The sequence below is a fragment of the Elaeis guineensis genome, chromosome 3, assembly GCF_000442705.2.
Source record: "Elaeis guineensis isolate ETL-2024a chromosome 3, EG11, whole genome shotgun sequence".
In the NCBI taxonomy this organism is placed as follows: domain Eukaryota; kingdom Viridiplantae; phylum Streptophyta; class Magnoliopsida; order Arecales; family Arecaceae; genus Elaeis; species Elaeis guineensis.
In genome coordinates, this window is record NC_025995.2 from 91541228 (window position 1) to 91561885 (window position 20658).

The 20658-nt window shown below is 37.5% G+C and overlaps 1 protein-coding gene across 1 annotated transcript; it reads right to left on the reverse strand.

Moving 5' to 3' along the window:
* Positions 1 to 681: 681 nt before the first annotated feature.
* LOC105042035 (ethylene-responsive transcription factor ERF017) lies at positions 682 to 1888 on the reverse strand. The gene is made up of 2 exons (XM_010919139.4): positions 1009 to 1888; positions 682 to 910 (listed from the first exon to the last, which is right to left on the reverse strand). The coding sequence occupies exons 1-2, from the start codon at positions 1501 to 1503 to the stop codon at positions 815 to 817; spliced, it is 591 nt and encodes a 196-aa protein (XP_010917441.1). The 5' UTR covers positions 1504 to 1888; the 3' UTR covers positions 682 to 814.
* Between the last annotated feature and the right edge of the window lie 18770 nt (positions 1889 to 20658).

Below are 20658 nucleotides of genomic sequence, written 5' to 3' on the forward strand. Positions count from 1 at the left end.
CACTGATCTGATTCATTTTTAATACCAAAGATTCTATGACATCTCCTCCAAATAATGGTTGATCGATGGGAAACCTTCGTATTGATGTCCCCTTCCCAGAGCCATTGAACATGTGACTTATGCCTTCAGAGTTCTTGCATAGATAAATTCCAATTATATTCTTGAAGAAGGCAAAGAAGCAACATATGATTGTCATGGGAGAGAGAACCAGGTTGAGACTCAATTATGTGAAGCAGAAGAATCTGATTATATAGCTCCTCACCTTTATGAAAGTGGTTACCCATCTTATATTTATTCCATTTCATGACATTTTGCTTGAGCTGGGCACCCATGCTAACCTTCAAAGAAAAAGTTAGTATCTGATCTTTTGTTTGATTACCATTGGATAATTAACTCTTAAAAATTAGCCATTTTATGTTGAACTCATTGCAAATAGTTTGGCTTGTTTTTATACACAATTAATTCAGTCAAGGGGTAAACATGAAATGTCCATCAAAACCAAGGATACTAAGAATAAAATAATCAATAGTGTGAATGTAAATATCAATTAATCTAGGTGAGGTACCTGGATATTCCTGATGGAATTTGGCTGGGCCTGCCCTGTCCATTCTTTATTCATTTTTGTAAAAAAGAAAGAAAGAAAGAAAGAGAGAGAGAGAAAGGAAGATGAAGCGGGGCAGATAAGACTTAACAGTATTTTGATACCATTTCTTTCCTTGCATATATTACTCTTCCGAGACATAATCCTCTACCCATGCAAACATCTTAATTCTAGGGTAAGAACAAATGGTTAAACCCAAAATAGCTCCAAAAATTAGGGAAGCCAGCCGCCGCCCGATTCAAAACTCCCGGCGGGCGACCACAGGATCCATCGGCTGAAAAAACTCGCCGTTAGTTTCCCATAACTCCCCTTCAAAAAAAAAAAAAAAATGTTAACACAATAATAACATATAAATATTGCGCCCATTCTTAGAAGCTCCACAAAACCGAATTCGCTTCAAAACCTACTCCGTTCTCCTCCGCCACATCCGGCGGCGCTGATGCCGGCGCCGGCGGAAAGAAATCGTAAGCGAATTCATCCAAGAAATTCATCCCGACTCCATCCGGCACCGTCAGCAGGTCCATGAACGACCAGTCGAGCACCTCCCCGCTCTCCGCCGTAACGGCCTCCGACTGAGACATCTCTGGCGCCGCCACGGCGCCTGCGAAATCGTCGTTGTGCGCGTGGCGGGCGGCGGCGGCCTGGATCTGGCGGGCGTTAAGGGAGCCGCCGCCGGAGATCCGAGGCGGCGCGTCGGGGAAATTGAGGCGGCCGCGGCGGCCGCGGAGGCAGACCACGGCCGCGTCGAAGGCCCTTGCGGCCTTCTCCGGAGAATCATATGACCCCAACCAGATTCTCTCCCGGCTGTTGGGGAGACGGATCTCGGACACCCACCGCCCCCACTTCCGCTTCCGCACCCCGCGGTACCGCCGCTCGTCGCCGGCGTGCTCCGTCTTCACCATGTTGATGGATGCGATGATGGATGCGATGGTGATGCGGGGACGATGGAAAGTGGATCGTATCGAATCTCGGCGTCGGGCGGGGGTGGTGAGAGCGTAGTAGCAAGTATTGGTTCGACATGGCGGCAGTGGAATGGGCGGAGATATAAAGGAGAGGATGGAGTGGAGAAGCGCGTGGGAGCGAGATATAGAGCACGTTCGCACGCGTGGTTTGGGGTGTTGGAGTACGCGGTTCGACTGAGAGGAGTCTGAAAGCGTGTGAATCTGAGGAGGTGGGTTTCGGATAAGCTTCCTCGCAGCGCGGCTTTGTAGGGCCAACCGGAGGACCCTGATGACCGGAGTGGTCCTGGCGGCCTGCGGTGTGAGACCTGCACTGAAAAGGAGAACTTTGTGGAAGATGAGGATGTACGCTGGAAGTGCATTTTATATCCTGTGAGAGAAATAAAATAAAAAAAAAATTAAATATATACAGTAAAAAAATTATTATGACGTAGAAAAAAAACATCATTAGTTTCATATTATTTGGAGCAAAAAAAAATTTAACTTGTACGAGAAGGAATCATTTTTTCTACATGAGACATCTTTTAAGGGACAAAACGAAATCCAAAAATGATTCATATAGTCTCCGAACTATGGGATGTAGGCCATCTAAACGCCACTTTATGAGAGTCGACTGGCTTAAAGCACCGATCTTATCTTCAGAGTCTTACAGCAACAGATACTACAAAGTTCTCTTTATTCTATGTATAAACTAATAAAAATAATAATTAATTTTTTTATTAATTATAATATTTATGAATAAATTTTATTTTAATAATATAAAATAATATAAGTCTTTTGAGTTGGCCAACTGGAATGTTGACAATGATTTATTAAAAAATTTAGGAGCAGAGATTGCATGTTCTCTTAATTTCTAACCTATCCATTGGATGGACATCAAAATAAATATTTTTAATAGTATAAGGCTATGTTTTGTTATAAATTAAATATCAAAATCTATTGATTTTTTTATGCACATTATCGACTTAGCTGATGCATGTTTGACTTGATTCATGTTTAAGGCTGAGCAGAGAAACACAGAAATTTGATATTAAGTTTAGATATAAGTCAATTCTAAGAGGATGTTAGATTAGAAAATAATTTTAAAAATATAATTAAATAAAGATGATATTAATAAAATCTAGATAGTTATAATAAAATCGAACGTTAAGATGAATCAAAGATCCTATCCAAATGATGTTAAGATAGATGATTGATCTTATTTGATCACCCGATGTCAATACGAGTTATAAATCTTATCAAAAAGCATATTAAAGAGAATACTTTTATTTTTTAATTTATGAGAAATGAATGTCGACACACTTTAGGTTTATACATCTATAAAAGGTATATTATAGAAAATATTTTTATTTTTTTTTTATTTGAGAGAAATGGATGTTGGCATATTCCCCAAAAGGTCCGGGAGTTGTATAGCTAGCTATAAATAGAGATGATCGGGCATTGTAAAGAGTATTTTGAATTAACTAAAATTTTCAATTATATTCTTCATTATTTTGTGAGAGTTTCTTCATAGTTGCTTCTCCCTTCTATTCGGCTCCTCCGATTTTGGATGGTTCTTCTTCCTCAAAAAATAAATTATCATGTGTACTATTTTCAATCATATATATTCTAAAATGTGATCATGATTAATAAAGTAAATTTTTAATTTAAATATTCTAACATATATGTTCATATATTAGTAAAATAAGCATTACTTATTTATACACGCATGATATATAAGTTATCTAAAGATACTAAAATTTCTATACATGTTGCATATAAGTGTATATCACAATTCATTTAATCAAAATTTCCTTTGCATGCTCCAATGTTGATTTTATAATCCTTTTATTTTTATCAAAAATTTGATTTAAATTATGTAGTCCAATTTATATTATATATCATATAATATTATATATAAACATATGTATGCACATGTGCATGTGTATCCACGCACATGTGCATGTACGTTTTATTAACTTATTAGAGTATGGAGTGTATTATATGCTATTTTGTTTATTCCTTCCATATTTCATCATTGTTAGCCACTCATTCAAGTGCAAATGATAACGACGACTCCAGAAAGATCTTCAAATTACAATCAGAATCTCTATTTAGACATATATGTGGATCTGAGGGTGCGACTAGGATAGTTAGTAAACAGCTTATAAGATATTCCAGGTTTATGCTCCTTTTTTAAATAGTTTCTGGTTAATGCAGAAGTCCCTACTATGTTATCCTACACAGATCTTGTTGCTACCGTACAGAGCTCTATCCATTAAAAAAAAAAACGGAGGAGGTAAAAATGAAAAACAGCTAGACACCTTTTCACTCGATTATAGATTATATTCAAACTTGGATCCAAAAAATAAAAAAAAAAAAAAAAAGGCCACGAAGCAATCCAATCTATCACCAAAAGCATGTGATAAGTACGGAGTGCAAGCCGAACAGGATAGGATAAAAATTGCGAGGAAGCAGCACCATTTGACGCATCTTTTTGATGATGGAGCTATGTCCATGCCGTGGCGATTCTAACTTCCGACCACTTGGGGAGAACTGAGAGTTGCGTGTACTACTTTGTCTGGGGTTAGGAGGGCCGGTCCCTTCCTTCACCTGAAGGGGCACAATCGAGTAGAAGCGTCACGCCACGGAGTGACCGGGTTTGGACCGTCCACCCGATTGGAACGTCAAAACCATAAATACAAGCTATCGATGTCGCTACCCATCTGGGTCCGTTTCGGCTCCGACCTTCCGTCCTCGATTCCGCGCGTGGTCATAGATGCCATATTCTAGAATCGCACTTTCTACTCTGGCCGTACCTATTTTGACTAATCCCGACCCTGCCTTTTCGGAGCTATAAACTGGGTGTTTGTGAAAATTTATATTTTTTATATTTCATAAAAAATAAAAATTTATGAAAGAAATAATTTTTGATATGGGATGAAAATTGATTATATATATATATATTTTTAAAGATATTTTTTTAAAATTTATGATTAAGATTTTGTACAATATCAATAGATAGTTAAAATAAAATATTAAATAGTAATATAATATTATTTTAATATTATTTTAATATTTATATTGATATAATATCAATATTTATATTGATATAATATCAATATTAATATTATAATATTTATTATATTTTAATATTATTTTAATATTTTTATTAATATTAATGTAATATCTATATTAATATATTAATATAATATAATATTTAATATTATATTTATATTTACACTAATAAAATTATTATATTAAAATATTAATATTATATTAATATATATTAGTATTATATTAATATAATAAATTATTATAACTAATTTTATATTATAATATATTAATATTATATTTATATTAATATAGATATAATATTTATATTTATATAAATTTTAAGAAGAAAAGATATGGTCTTATATCTGTCATAGATACTTTACACAATTTTTAGATATTCAACTAAATATAAGATATTTTGTAATAAGATATTTTTTTATGATTAATTAAATATATTAAAATTTTATTTTTTAAAAAAAAATTTTCTCACAAATTAAAGGAGTTCTTGCTTGTCATGCGATTGTAAACTTTTGCATTACTGATTTGAGGCCCAATCAAACTATACCAAAACTAAGCTTTACATAGGCATGAGATGTAGAGCTTGATTTTGGTAGGTTGATTTGGCCCCGTATCATTATCCATAAATTTGTAATACATTGCAAAATGGGGTCAATCTACCTAAATTAAAGTGCATCTTTTTATTTTTAAAAAGATATTATTTTTCTGAATTAGGACAAGATGGGAGGAAGTGTATAGCTGAAAATAAGGTGAGTATAGGCTTTGGATTCACATTATTAATATCACCCCCGTATCTTTATCGACTGTATTAGTTCCTGCCCTTCATGCTTTCCCTTTCATAGGCCTATAAACTGTATCTAAAATTTATAAACAAAATTGTTGCCGCAAAACTCAAAATCTTAGACTAAAGCAGATTGGAGGAAACCAAACTGAAAGCAGGTAGCAATCCGAACTGGAATAACTTCAAGAAGACTTGCAAGACAAATCAAAAATTGGATGGAGATCCTCCAGTTCTTGACCCTCCGATGCTTAAGTTAGCTTTGACCCGAGAACAGTGGTTAGAAAAGAGTAGAAGAGCACAAAAAAAGAATTTGTGCAGAATTAAAGAAGTCAGACTGAGTATGAACTAGAGCTCTTATTTGAGAACTAACAGAATTTTTATCGACAGAATCTCTCCTAGTTTTAGAATTATGAATTTACCTTTGAAGGATCCCTGATCCTCTATTTATAGAGGGGCTAATGGAACCGTTACAGAATTTGTTAGGCCATTAGAAAAGTTTGTTGGATAGTTAGAACCATCTGTAAGTAAGTTGGAGTATAGCTATACGTACCATTGTAAGTAAGATCATACTTAACTGTATCGGCTAACTGTATATGAGATCGTGACCAGCTGTATGCAATATCGTAATCTAACTGTGGAGACCGCGGGAGACTTCCACAGATGATTGTCGTCGTAGTGGTTGACTTCGGTGAAATACCGATGTAAGATAAACAAGCTCGATCATCACCACCTGAGCTTTCTGACGTCTTAGATATACGGAACACCGAGGTACTTTACTTTAGATCGTAATAACCCACCTTATCACTTGTAAGCAGCTTGATGTATAGTCGTTCGGTATTTGAGATCGATGATTTTTTAATCTCATATGATGATGCCACGTGACTTGGAGTCGGTTTAGTGCACGAACAAAACTATTGAAGCAATATAGCTTTATGTGATTTCCAAATACTGCTGGTGAATAGCAAACTAGTGGCATGACGCTGGAACTTAATGTTTATAAAACATGCTAACAATTCCATGCAACAAGCTTTCATCGACTATAAGTAAAAGGTCTGTGGAATTTTTGACTGTACTAATTTTAGATGAAAGTATCTTTTAGAGCCCCGAAACGGATATTAATTTAGCATATTTAGACTTGAAATTGGGCTTCCATGAGATCCGTCATAGCAGATTATGACAGGTTAACATGTTGCTATGGACGACAGCTGAATTTTCAATATTTATAATGAATTTCTTGACTTATGAAAACTCTAATTCTCCATTTATATTGGAGAAGAAAAAGGTCATGAATAATGCTCGGCCATCGACGAAGAAAAGGAGCAAGGGTTGCAAAGGATTTGAGGGAAGAAAGAAATCTTGCTTTCTAGAAGAAGAAAGTTTCTAGAGAGCTTTGTGGATTGTGGTATGCATTATTTTATAATTTATTTAGTAGATTGTGCTTCCTAAATTTTTTTTTAAAAAGGGGTTTAGTATTAGGGTTCATGAATTAGAAATTAGATTAGGACTTATTATAGGCAATTCATTGAACACTTGTGTTGGTTGACCTAATGATTCATGTATTTTTCGACATGAAACTTTAAATTTAAAACTCTGAAGATTTATTCTCTTTTTAAGGATTATTTTCTATTTGCTTTGAAGTAGCCATACCGCAAGTTAGCATATCCGAAGATAAATTACAAAAATTTTTGTAATCGCGCTAGACAAAAACCCCATTTTTAATGGACTAAAGGCTAGTATGTAAAATAATTCTAAATTTATTTAAAGTAAAACATGCTGATCCTAGTCCAACTTTCCAAGGCAAAATTTCTTTGATGTAGCAATGACATATTTGTGGTAATTGTGGATTTATTTATCTTACTATATGCATTAGTTGCCTAGAGGTCAGGGATTGTTTGGATTGTGATAAAGCTATTATTGGATCACAGAAACCCTTACTTAAGGGTCTTCACGATAAAGGATCATGACATAATGTGGTAAAATAGTTAGTCCAGGTTAGAGTTGGCAATTTTGGATGATGCTTATATAGCTTTGGATAATTCTTTTTCTAGAACTTAGTATGGAGCTACTTGAGCTTATTTGCAGGTTATTAGTCACTGGTTACAAGAAAAGTAAGATTTGTAAATAGACATTCTTGACATCCTACTTTTTGTTGATCCTTCATTGTGCTTTACTTTGCTTTGTCATGAATTATATATATGATGTGTTTATACGATAAAATTATATATGCATATGAAATTCTGTTAATTTATATAAGAATTTTACTGTCAACTTATTTTTGTTCAGCATGACCTTCATTGGTCAATATTTTTATTTATAAACTTGAAATGTGATAATCAAAATAATGTTGTTAATTAAATTCTGAAACTTTTTATCTATGTTAAAATTATTTTTATTTCAATGTTACAGACATTTTGAGGTTGGTATTATATTTATGATTATTGTCTTGGCCAACAAAAATGATTTGTTGGCCTTTGATATTGATGCCATTTTGTGCCCTAAATTATGGCAGTTTGTGTACCTTATTTAGTGAAAAGTCAATTTAAATACCTTAAATCAAGAAGCATTATATGCCCATGGGAGTGTATTTGCCCCAATCAATAAAGAGTTTGTTTTTTCATAGCCAGTATAACCGGCTTCTCTATGTATGTTAATACATTTAAGTTATACATTTTGTGAGCTATTTAAGACACTGTCTTCTTTTAAAGGTTAAATCAAACTCTAATTTATTGATAATAATCTTCTAGTAAAATAAAATGATGAGGACGACGACGATGACCATTCTAATGGTTTTATTCTTTGTAGTTTTGGATAGACAAAGTATTTTTGATCAAATTATTCACTTTAGATTTGGGACTGAGATTTCTCATCTAGGAGTGATTTCAATGATTGCTTATAAATTAAGAACTCATTATTTTCAAGTGTCCTCTGAATAAAATAATGTTACGAAGTTAGATAGTTTTGTACTTAAACAAAAAACTAAAATATTTTTGGAGTATTAATTATTTTAGTGGTTGAGTTCTTTGTATCACATTCTGGACTATCAATGCCTTTTGGTTCAGGGTCATGATGAAATCATAATTGACCAGTGGTCAAACAATAGGCATGTAGATCACAAAATAACATTAACAATATTCAAATAAAAAACTCAAATGTTTCTAGAGTATTAATTATTTAGTGGTTGAGTTCTTTATATCACAGACCATCAATGTCTTTAGTTTAGGGTCATGATAGAATCATAATTGGCCTATGGTTGAGCTATAAACTTATTAGTCAAATGATCTAGCAGGTCAAGTCGATTTGATGGATCGAAACATTGAGTACATGTGCCAAACATTGGCCCACTTTAGTAAGCCTAGGCATAAAAAATATGCACAAGCTAAATTTAAAATAACATTCAATAAAATGATCGAACATTAAGTAACTGTATGGTTAATCCTAGTCGGCTATTTCCATTCCCCACTTTCATTGTTATCACGGTGACATCACACTCTCATTATTGAATCTAGCCATTCACTTATCATGTTATTGTATATTATTATTATTATTATGATAATATTAAATTATTTATGGTATGCATTATAACTCAATAAAATAATATTATTAAAATAATTTTTAATATTTAAATTAGATGTATATTAGTTATTTGATATTATTTATTATTATTATTAATAAATATTATGAATAATATTTATTATTATTATTATTATTATTATTATTATTATTATTATTATTATTATTATTATTATTATTATTATTAAGAATGTGACTGTAATCAAGAAAAATGTAGGAGTAAGTAAAAAAAAAAATTCCTCTCAATGTATATCTTGGGGTGTATTTGCATTTGCCAAAAATGATTTCAAATTTAAAAATAAAATTTTGAGTATTTTGCTATAATCCAAAAGTAATTCTGCAACTTATTTAATATTTTTCAAAATGTGATTTATATAAAGCTGACATCTCCCCTCTTTTTGTTGGCGTAGCACTATATATAAGTATCCATTAGCGGAAAGTTAGTTTTTTTAAGAAAAATTATGTGTTACCCTCTCAATATCCTCACATATTTTCTTTTTTTCACTTTCTTATCTACGAGGACTCTTTTTTCTTCAAATTAATTTGCTCTCATCTCCATCGACGTCTCTGATAATCTCCTCTCATCTTCATCTATATCTTTTTTTATCTGATTTTCTTTATATCAAAATTTTTTTTGCTTAAATTAATCTCCTCTCATCTCTATCCACATCCTCTTTTTTCAGCTTTCTTATACTTTCTTAATTTCTTTAGATTAATCTTCTCTCATCTTCATCCTTGTCTAATGACATGAAGACAATTTTATAAGAAATAAGAAAGTCAATGGATAAATTTTAGGCAAAAATATAATAGACATTATACTTTTTTATGAAAAATAAGGAGAAACCACTCTATATTTTATTAAGATTAAAAAATAAAAAAATAAAAAAAAAATTATATTTAAATAATTTTAGAATCATTTTAGATATTTATCTTTTCTATTTATTTTATCATTCAAAAGTAATTTTTGGATCTTTTAACCAAACTTATAACAAATTACTTCTATAGTCTTAGAATAACTTTAGGATATTGATAGCCAACCAAGAACCTATTTTGTTCCAAAATAGCTTTCGATATTAGAATATGACTTTTATCAAAAATTATTTTTTAGACCAAAAGCTACATCATCCCAAATAGACCCTCTCAATCTATTCATTTTTAATTGATTTTATAATCTACCAGCCCAGAGTTATCTTCCCTTCTAATCTTTTTATACATGAAGGGAGAGTTTAGAGCACCCCCATGGCGACATGAATTGCCATTTCAAATAGGCCATAAGGCACCATTTCATAGGGTGCTCTGGACTCCCGTTTGAAGAGAGAAAAAAAAAATGATTTGATGGTTTCTAAAAAATTAAAAATAGCCACATCATGATTGCCATGTTTGTGCCATGTCAGCAAACCATTCCGTATTAGGTGCCCTCATTTCACACTACATCATCATGACTTATAAGATTTGGAGAGAGAAGGGATAGAAAAAAATATATGTGGATAGGAGAAAGGCCTTCCGAAAGCCATCCTTTACCTCTTAAGTAGGAGAGAGAGAGAGAGTTCGGATACTTAAGTTTTAATAGAGAAAAAAATCTCTATTTTTTAAATAGAAGGAGAAGTATTTAGAGATGTCAAAGAGAAAAAATAAGATTGAATAAAAAATCTATCAAATCTAGATCATTTCCATCTTTCTTTCTTCACCCATTTCTCCATAAGAACAAAGGCATCTGGTTAGGGAGATTGACAAAAGAAGGTAGTGGCACTGGAGCAGCTTAAGAATACGAGCGATTGAAATCTGAATGAGTATTTCTTTTCTATTTCTATGTTTTTGGACGTGAAAATTGATGATTTTTCTCATCAGTTTACAATCAGCTCATGTGAGAAACTGTGAAGAGTCTCTCATCAAAAGTATGGGAAAGATTGCTACTTCAATTTAGGCAGCCTTCCACTCTTCAAAAAAAGCATCATCTGAAAGACAATGGGATGATTATTGCTACAGATGCAGCAGCCTTCTACTCCCAGTCAAATAAAGCTCTCAGGTTTCCTGCCATTGGCTAAGCAATCTTTTGTAGAGCCAAAAAAATTGGTTTGAAAGGACCTTATTTGCCATTGAGGATGTAGTAGCTTTCAAGTTTTGGGCATGTTGGGATATACTGACCGACCCTGATGCCGACTCACCGATGCCGACTCACCGATAGGTTACGACGCCGACCTATCCTCGATGCCGACTAATCGATGGGTCCCGATGCTGACCCATCCTCGAGGATGGACCGATCGATTTTGCCGTCTGACGACGGGCAACACTAACGGTAACTACCGATCATGTCCGGTCGGAACGTGTCGGCCTAACAGGCCAACACTGCCTCCGATCGTCTGAAAGCCGATCTCACATCATCGACTCCCTGTCGGCTTGGACAACCGGCTTCCGACCTCTGCAGGCTTTTCTGGACGCCGAACGAGCGGCATGGACTGCAGTCCTATCAAGGACATGCCGTGCAACCGCCGGGGGGTGTTGTCCTGCCAGAAAATCTGGGACGCTGTCCTGCCAAGGATGCGAATTAATTCCTAAGACCTTTCAGCTCGTCAACGATATGACAATCCCGATAATTTGACAACTCTTCAGTTGTCTACATCACCGACGGCGGGACCATACCACCTCCTACTATAAAACGAGGTAAGGCAGCAGCTTGAGGGGGGCTTTTTCTCTCTCTCGCTCTCTCCACCGCTGAGTCCCCTGATTCCTCTCTACTATTGTCTAGTCTCCTCTCTGACTTGACCGTGGAGGGTCCCCGTCGGAGGCATCTCCGGTCAGTGTAGACTTTCCTTTGCAGGTGCTCGTTTCCGACGAACAGACGACGAGGGAATTGGCCGCAATAGGGCATTAAGGGATAAAAGAACAAAGGAGGAGGAGAAGAAAAATAGAGGTAAGTGATCGGGGGCAGAGGGAAAGAAGATCAGGCCATTAGGTGAGAAATTGGTAGGAAGGAAATGGAATAAGAGGAAAAAATCATTTTGGGTTTTAAGATAACATGTTTGGGTTATCAAGTCAATGGGTTTTAGATGTTGGATTTTTAGATTAATGGGTAGCGGGTTATTGGGTTTGGGTTGTTGGATTTTAGGTAAATAGTTTAATAGGTTATCAGGTTTGGATTATTGGATTTTGGGTTGATGGATTAAGGGGTTATTGGGTTTGGGTTAAAGAGTTGTTGAGTTCGGATAGGTTGTGAAATAGCATTCATATTTAGGTTAGGGTTTGGGTTTGGGTTAGAAATAGGATCTAGATTTAGGTTGGGCACAACTTTGGGCTGGATTTTGGGTTAGGGTTAGAATTATGGTCGGGTTAGGGTTTAGATGATTGAGTTTGGAATTTGAGCTAGGGTTGGGATTTAATAGAGTAAGAGTTTGTATTGGGATTAGGGTTATTTGGGTGAGGGTTTAGATTAAGTTTGGAAAATTCGGTTAGAGGGGAATTAGGGTTAGGGTTAGGTTTAGGGTTAGGGTTAGGGTTAGGGTTGTGGTGTGGGCTGTGAGGAAGAAGAAAATGAAAAAAAAAATGAAAAAATAAAGAGGAATAGATCATGGAAAACATAGGGTTATGATTGTCAGGTTTAATAGGATGAAGAAAGTGGTGGAAGAAAAAGAAAAAAAAGAGGTAGATAGAGAGAGATAGATCATGGAAAATAGAAGAAAAGGTAAGGTTAAGGGTGTGGTGAAAGACACCATGGAGAAGAAAAAGAAAGAGCAATAATGACCAAAAAAGAAAAATAATAAGTAATAGGTACAGAGAAAGAGGAAAACTTAGTTCATGGAAGAGAGTGGTAAGAAACTACCTTGGGCAAGCTCCAAAAGCATCATATGAGATGGAAATAGTTGCTTGAGTTGAAGATAGAGGGAAGAGGGTCGAGGAATGCCACTATATACTCTGGCGTCAACCTGAGCACCAATGGCTTCACAAGAGATGCCATGGTGGAGTCGGCGGCGGGGTGGGATGAGGGAGAAGAGAAATGGAGAAAGGGTTGGGAAGAATTATGTTTTAATTTAAAATTAATTGCATAGAAAAAGTATGGATTGCAGGCCCATATATTATATGGGTTCCGTTCATTTATGCAGACATGTGCATAAAACTTTTATGCACCACTTGATCGTATAAAAAAATATGGGGATTGTATGTGTATAAACTATTAGTGTAGATTTTTTGTGATGGTATCCATATAAAATTTCTATATAGAACTTGTGTGAAAAAATTTCTAAAAAAGAAAAGAAGTTGTTGTAGTGCTTTTTAAAAATTATTTTTAACATTTTTTGAAAAAATAAAAAATGTGTATTTTTGTATATGTTTTTTTTTTTCCCCTGGGAAAAACTATGATGTACATGGTTAAGGCAATTTAGAAATTAATAACTTCTTTATTTGTTTAGCTATGTATTAGTTTTTTTATTTTTATATAATGATTATAATAATTCAATATTTTTCTTCTCAAGAAAGTTTCAACCATCACATTGCACGGATTGTTACTGCATTGTGTATTACCTCCAGATATAAATTATCATTTGTATTTATAAATAAATTGATCAATTCATTCTTTACTTGCATAGAATAAATTTGCTATTATATTTATTATTGTTTTATGAGTTATGGAATGATATTGAAATATATATATGTTTTCTTTCGATTAAAGTAATTTTAATCATAATATATATATATATATATATATATATATATATATATATATATATATATATTATAATTTATTTTTAAATTACTAATTTTATAATTGATCAAAATTGCAGACATGGCTTTGATAAAAATTTCTCCAAAAATTTTGCTGCAAGGGATTACTATGAAACTATGGCTTATGCCTCCATTGTATGGTCTAGAAATTCAGGATCATATTTTCTTGAGAGCTTATATGGATATTTGTTTAGAGCAAAGACCAAAAGGAAGGATGATCCATTTGAATGTACTAGGATATAGAGACATATAGAAAATATACAAATTGAATTAGAAGAAATTATAGCAGAATTTGCCATAAATTAGTTGAAGGATTACTTTAAATTTGAGATTGAGTATTTGAACTATTCTAATATTGAACGGTTAATTTAGCTCATGAAAGTCTTAAGGTTGAGCATAAGAACTTGTGATAGAACTACAATTTATTTGTTGACAAATATAGGTGACTGAAAGCTGATTATGATGCTTTATATGAGGAAGTTAACAAATATAGAAGGATGTTCCGTGAGGATGTTGGGGTGTTGGCGGGTGAAAGTTCTCTATAGCTGTCTTTGTTATAGTTTATCTGATTTTTACAAAATAGATCCGGCTAACTTTTCAAATTTTATATATGTACTTTCTTCGGTGTTGGCAAGATTTTTTTTTTTGCATGTAAATATTTAATGATATACTGAATAATATTAGATATAATATTAAGTATGTTTTATTTGAAATGGAGCATTCTTTAATAAAATCTTTAAGCTTTTGATATGTTGGATTTTTTTTGTGACAATAACAATGTAAGGGAAAGAAAATATTGCACCTAAAAATTTTGTTGTTGCTGTTGTCATTATCATTTGATGTATATGGGTATGACAAAAAATATAAAAAAATATATTACAAACTATTTATATTGATCAAATATTTGTTTGGTTAATTAGCTAATTTATTATAAGTTAAAAAAAAAAAGAACCTAAATTTTAAGGTTAATATATATTTTTTGCTATGCTTGGTTATTAATGAAAAAAATATTTAGTTTTTGTAGATTTCTTTGTAATTAAAAGGTAAAGTCTTTAGTATTTTAACCATCCCAGTTTGAATAAATTATTCAAAAATATAATTTAATATTATTTAAATATTTATAGAATTTTTTCCTCCTATTTTCAAATGTGCATTATTTGGATTAGTTATTTCTTTTTATCATGTAAAGTTGTTATGTTCGACGGCTTCATACATTTATTTATTTATTTATTATTATTATTATATACATATTCTGTATCTTTTTTTATTTAGAAAATATGATGGTTCAGACACAAATATTCAAACAAAATTGAATGAGGAGAATGTACGACAAAAATTTTTCACAAAAAATTATCTTCAACTTAAAAATGTATAGCAAACTTTAAATATTAGATCTTTTTCATCAAAAATTTTAGAAGAAATATTGATAACAACTCTCGAAAAATATGTTCATTCTCAACTCTTTGAGGAATCTTCTCCTTTAAAAAAATCATTTGGTGTATTTCGCTAACAAACTTTTATTCGATATATTTTATCATTTTTATATTTTTTAAATAAACTAATTTATTTTGGCTATATAGAACTAGAAAAAAAGACTCCTTATCAAGTAATTTGAAATTTATGGTTTATTTATTTGTATTGCAACAATGATATCACTTTATTCGAATATACTATCGATTCAATGATGTGCTAAAAAAATTAGTTTGAACTTTTTGTACGAACGAAGGAAAAACCTCCAAAACAAGGTGAAATTCATGTAAGTCTTCAAAAATAGAACTACATATTATAAAAAATTTTATGAAAATGATATATTTAAAATTATGACAGCTATTCTCTCTTTATTTTAATCAAACCCACTGCATAGTATGGAACTCATGCTAGTTACTTTGGATGAAACCTCACCCCACCAAATAGGTCTAAAGAAAAATTCCCTACATCGTAAGTTGTACCTCATCATAGTTGGAATCTATTTCATTGATTTAGTAGTGAACTATGCCTGGACCAACATGAGAAGATACCGAATAGAAGTGGTTAATAAGATTAATAATGAATGCGTAAAAAAGGCACGTTTATAATGCATTTTTTAAAAATAATTTAAGCTTTTCTTATCAAAAAAAAAAGCTTCTTGTAGTGTACTAATTTTTTATGCTTATCTACTCTTGGGATACAAATATACCTGCTATCAACTTCTTTACTTCTTGTAAGATTCATTTGGTTTGTGGGAAGAATTTTCTTTTAGAAAAGTTACTTTCCAGAAAGTTATTTTCAGAGAATATAATCTTCGTATGTTGGATTGATAATGAAAAAAAGTTTATTATAGTGTAATTTATGTTTGGTTGAACATCTACTTTCTCAATAAAATTATATAAAATATTTATTAGATACTTTATGTTGGGTATAAAATACCCCCAGCCAAAGTTCGTGACGGGAGTGATCCTCCGGGGATCCAACTGACTTTCGACCTTTGGCAACGTCTCTTCAAACCTCCCTGGCGGCCGAGCCTCCACCACGCTCCCAAGTTTTGCCGACGGGCAGGACCCCGCCAGCGTCGACCGGATTCTTCGCGACGTCCGGACTCCTACAGGAGCCGGACCTCGCCCCGACTCCAATTGCAGGACCGGATTTTTCGTGATATCCGACTCCTACGGGAGCCGGACCTCACCCACGACTTCACCTGCAGACTCCGTCTGGGCTCCTACGGGAGTCGGACTCCGCCCATGACTCCAGCTGCAGGTAAACTTCGCCCGGACTCCTACGAGAGCTGGACTTCGCCTCTGACTTTAATTGCAGGCAGACTTTGTCCGGACTCCTACGGGAGCCGGACCTCGCCCACGACTTCACCTGCAGACTCCGCCCGGGCTCCTACGGGAGCCGGACTCCGCCCACGACTCCAGCTGCAGGTAAACTTCGCCCGGGCTCCTACGGGAGCCGGACTCCGTCCACGACTCCAGCTGCCGGTAAACTTCGTCCGGACTCCTACGGGAGCCGGACTTCGCCTCTGACTTTAATTGTAGGTAGACTTTGACCGGACTCCTACGGGAGTCAGATCTCGCCAGCTACAGGCAGAATTCGTCCGGACTCCTACGGGAGCCGAACTTCATCCCCAACCTCAACTGCTGGAAGGCTTCACCCGGACTCCTATGGGAACCGGGCTCCGTCCTCGACCTCGACTGCGGGAAGCCTTCGCCCGAACTCCTACGGGAACCGGGCTCCGCCCACGACTTCGCTTACAGGTAAACTTCGTCCGGACTCTTAAAGGAGCCGAACTTCGCCCCTGACTTTAATTGCAGGTAGACTTTGACCGGACTCCTACGGGAGCCAGATCTCGCCAGCTACAGGCAGACTTCGTCCGGACTCCTACGGGAGCCGGACTCCGTCTTCTACTCCGACTGCAGGCAGACTTCGTCCGGACTCCTACGGGAGCCGGACTCCGTCTTCTATTTCGACTGTAGGAAGACCTCATCCGAGCTCCTACAGGTGCCGGACTTCGCTTCCGACTCCAGCTACAGACTCCAACCAAACTTCGACCGACAAGTCGGACCCCCTGACAGGCCACAGTAACGAACAGCACTGCTCCACTTCCTGTGACGGATCCCACATGGCTCCATCACTCCCTGGCAGGCCACAATAATGGCATGATTCTGCTCCACTCCCTGCGACGGACCCTACGTAGCTCTATTACTCCCTGGCAGGCCGTACTAACGACCACGATTCTGCTCCACTCCCTGCGGTGGATCCTGTGCGGTTCCACCACTCCCTGGCGAGTCGCGACAACGGACGCCGCTCCACTCTCCGCAACTGATTCCACGTGGCGAGCCATGGTGACAGCCACGACTCCACCCCATTACTCTTCATGATAAATTTCTCCTGGCCCCATACGGCCCACGATGAGGCGATCATAAACAGTCGCTATCAAGCCGCTGCTCCCCCCGTCTATAAAAAAGACCCCAGATACGTTATTCTCTAAGCTCTCATTTTTTACCTAGAAACTCTGCTAAAATTTCTGTTCGAGCACTCCATTCTTGTTGAGGCAGAGAACTGACTTGAGCATCGGAGAGTCTTGCCGGAGCAACCTCACCTCCGGTTTAGACTTTTTTGCAGGTCCCGGCGGCGACCGTGACTCCCTCGCTCCAGCTTCTCCGACGCAAGCGGATTTTTGCACCAACAGGATTGGCGCTAGAGGAAGGGGCTGTGTCTTCGCAGTACCCTTGTTCTTAAAGGAGCGCTCAACGGAACCGCATCTGGTCATCTTCTCCGACATCCGCTCCTCCTTCCCCCACTGGATCCTCGCCCGATGACTTCTCGCGAAGTGTCCACACGGCGACCCACGGCCTCCACGGCCAGATCTCAGGCTCCAACCTCGCCTTTGATTTTTCAGGCCCCACATCCTCCGGCTTGGTCGCCGGCATGGAGTGGTCGGACAATCGGCCCCCGACGGATTTCGCCAACACCATCTCGGAGGATCTCGGTAGGAAGCAACCAATGTACTGGCCGTACCCCCCAAGCGACAAAAGATTGAGGAGACCATAACCTTTACTGAAGAAGATGCTCAGGGAGTTCAATTCCCTCATAACGACACGGTTGTAGTTTTCTTGAATATAGCAAATTACGACGTCCACCGCATTCTCGTCGACAATGGAAGTTCGACCGATATTTTGTTCTACGACACCTTCTTAAGAATGTCTATCCTTGACGGCCATTTGAGCCGATTAGCTCCCCTCTAGTAGGATTTACCGGCGACGCTGTTTCGATGGAGGGAATGATAACTTTGACTGTGGCCGCAGGTCGATATCCAAGGCAATCCAGGGCTATGGTGAATTTCCTAGTGGTGAAGGCGCCGTCAGCCTACAATGCAATCCTCGCCGATCTGGCCTCAATGCTCTCCGAGCCATCGTGTCAACCTACCATTTGAAGTTAAAATTTCCCACCAACCAGGGATCGGAGAGGTCCGAGGAGACCAAGCCCTGGCCAGACACTGCTACAACATAGCCTTGCAAAGAAGCGACCAATCTGACCCCTATCCAGTCGATGGACTGGATGCTCGCGATGACCTCACTGAAGAGAGGGGCGTCCAATTGAAGATCTGGTACCGATCCCTTTGAACGACGGGAATGCGGAGCATGTGGCGATGATCGGCTCCAACCTGGGGGAAGAGGTGCGAATGCGTCTCATCGATTTTCTACGAAAGAACGCGGACGTCTTCGCTTGGGTTCCGACGGACATGCCGGGGATCGACATGAAGTCATGGAGCACCATCTGGCCTCGATCCAAAGCATCGACCGACGAAAGAAAAAATCCGAGGTCATGCACCAGAAAGCAGAAGGCGATAGCCGAAGAAGTGGACAAACTCCTTAAGGCCGATTCATTAGGGAAGTCAATTATCCTGATTGGATTTCAACGTTGTCCTAGTCAAAAAAGCAAACGACAAGTGGAGGATGTGCATAGACTTCAAAAAACTGAATAAGGCCTGCCAAAGGACAGCTACCCCTTCCCAGAATCGATCAACTGGTGGATGCGACCTCGGGCCATGAGCTCCTCACCTTCATGGATGCATTCTCCGGCTATAATCAAATCAGGATGGCACCGGAATATGAAGAAAAGACCGCTTTCATTACTAACCTGGCCTTTACTGTTACAAGGTCATGCCTTTCGGCCTAAAAATGCAGGCGCAACCTACCAGCGGTTGGTGAACAAAATCTTTAAGGAGCAGATCGGCCGCAACATGGAGGTCTACGTGGACGACATGCTCGTAAAAAGTAAATCTTTCGTGGACCACGTCGCGATCTCGAGGAGACCTTCGACGCTCTCCGAAAATATAAATGAAGCTGAACCCGACTAAATGCGCTTTCGGAGTAACCTCGAAAAAGTTTCTGGGCTTCATGGTGTCGGGGTGCGGGATTGAAGCCAATCCAAAAAAATTCATGCCATCTAGGAGATGGCCGTCCCAAAATCGATAAAAGAGGTTCAGCGCCTTACAGGGAGGGTAGCGGCCCTGAATCGCTTCGTCGCAAGGTCGGTCGAACGGTGCTTACCCTTCTTTCAAACCTCAAGCAGCCGAAGAACTTCTGTTGGACCCCTAAGTGCCAACGGCGTTCGAAGAACTAAGAAGCTACCTCGGCTCACCCCCGCTGTTGGCAAAGCCAGAGCCTGGGGAGGAACTGTTTTTATACCTGGCGGTCTCTCCCATGGCTCTCGCGGCTGTCCTTGTCAAAGAAGAAGCGAAAGTCCAATGGCCGATCTACTACGTCAGTCGCGCGTTGAGAGACGCCGAGACCAGGTATACCAAATTAGAAAAACTGACTTACGCCTTGTTGATTGCAGTCCGGAGGCTCCGACCCTACTTTCAAGGGCACACCGTAACGCTGCTCACCGACCAACCAATCAAGGCATTTTGCACCGGGCGGATGCCTCCGGGAGGATGGCAAAATGGACGATCGAGCTCACAGAATTGACATCAACTATCGACCCAGGCTAGCAGTGAAGGCCAGATATTGACAGATTTCATAGTGGAGTGTACTATCCCAGAGGAGGCCGAACTGAACAAGGCAAAATTGACGGCCTGAAGCCCCGACCGAACTCCCCCAAAGAAGAAGCAGATCCCTCTGATTGCTTTTGGCCCTCTACGTGGACGGGTCTTCCAACATGTCAGGAGCAGGTGCGGGCCTGATCTTGATCAGTCCGGAGGGAATCGTCACGGAGTATGCTCTGCGCTTTGAGTTCCCCGCAACGAACAATGGAGCAGAATATGAAGCTCTGATCGCAGGACTGAGGATCGCCAAAGAGCTGGGAATAGATCGGCTCGGGTCCACAGCGACTCTCAACTAGTAGTGGACAAGTCAACGAAAATTACGAAGCGCGAGAGGACAGCATGGCTAAATACCTTGAAAAGGTAAAGGAGCTCGTCCCCGCCTTCAGCAGCTTCAACATCAGACAGATTCGAGGTTGGAAAATACCAGGGCTGACCTTCTCTCCAAGCT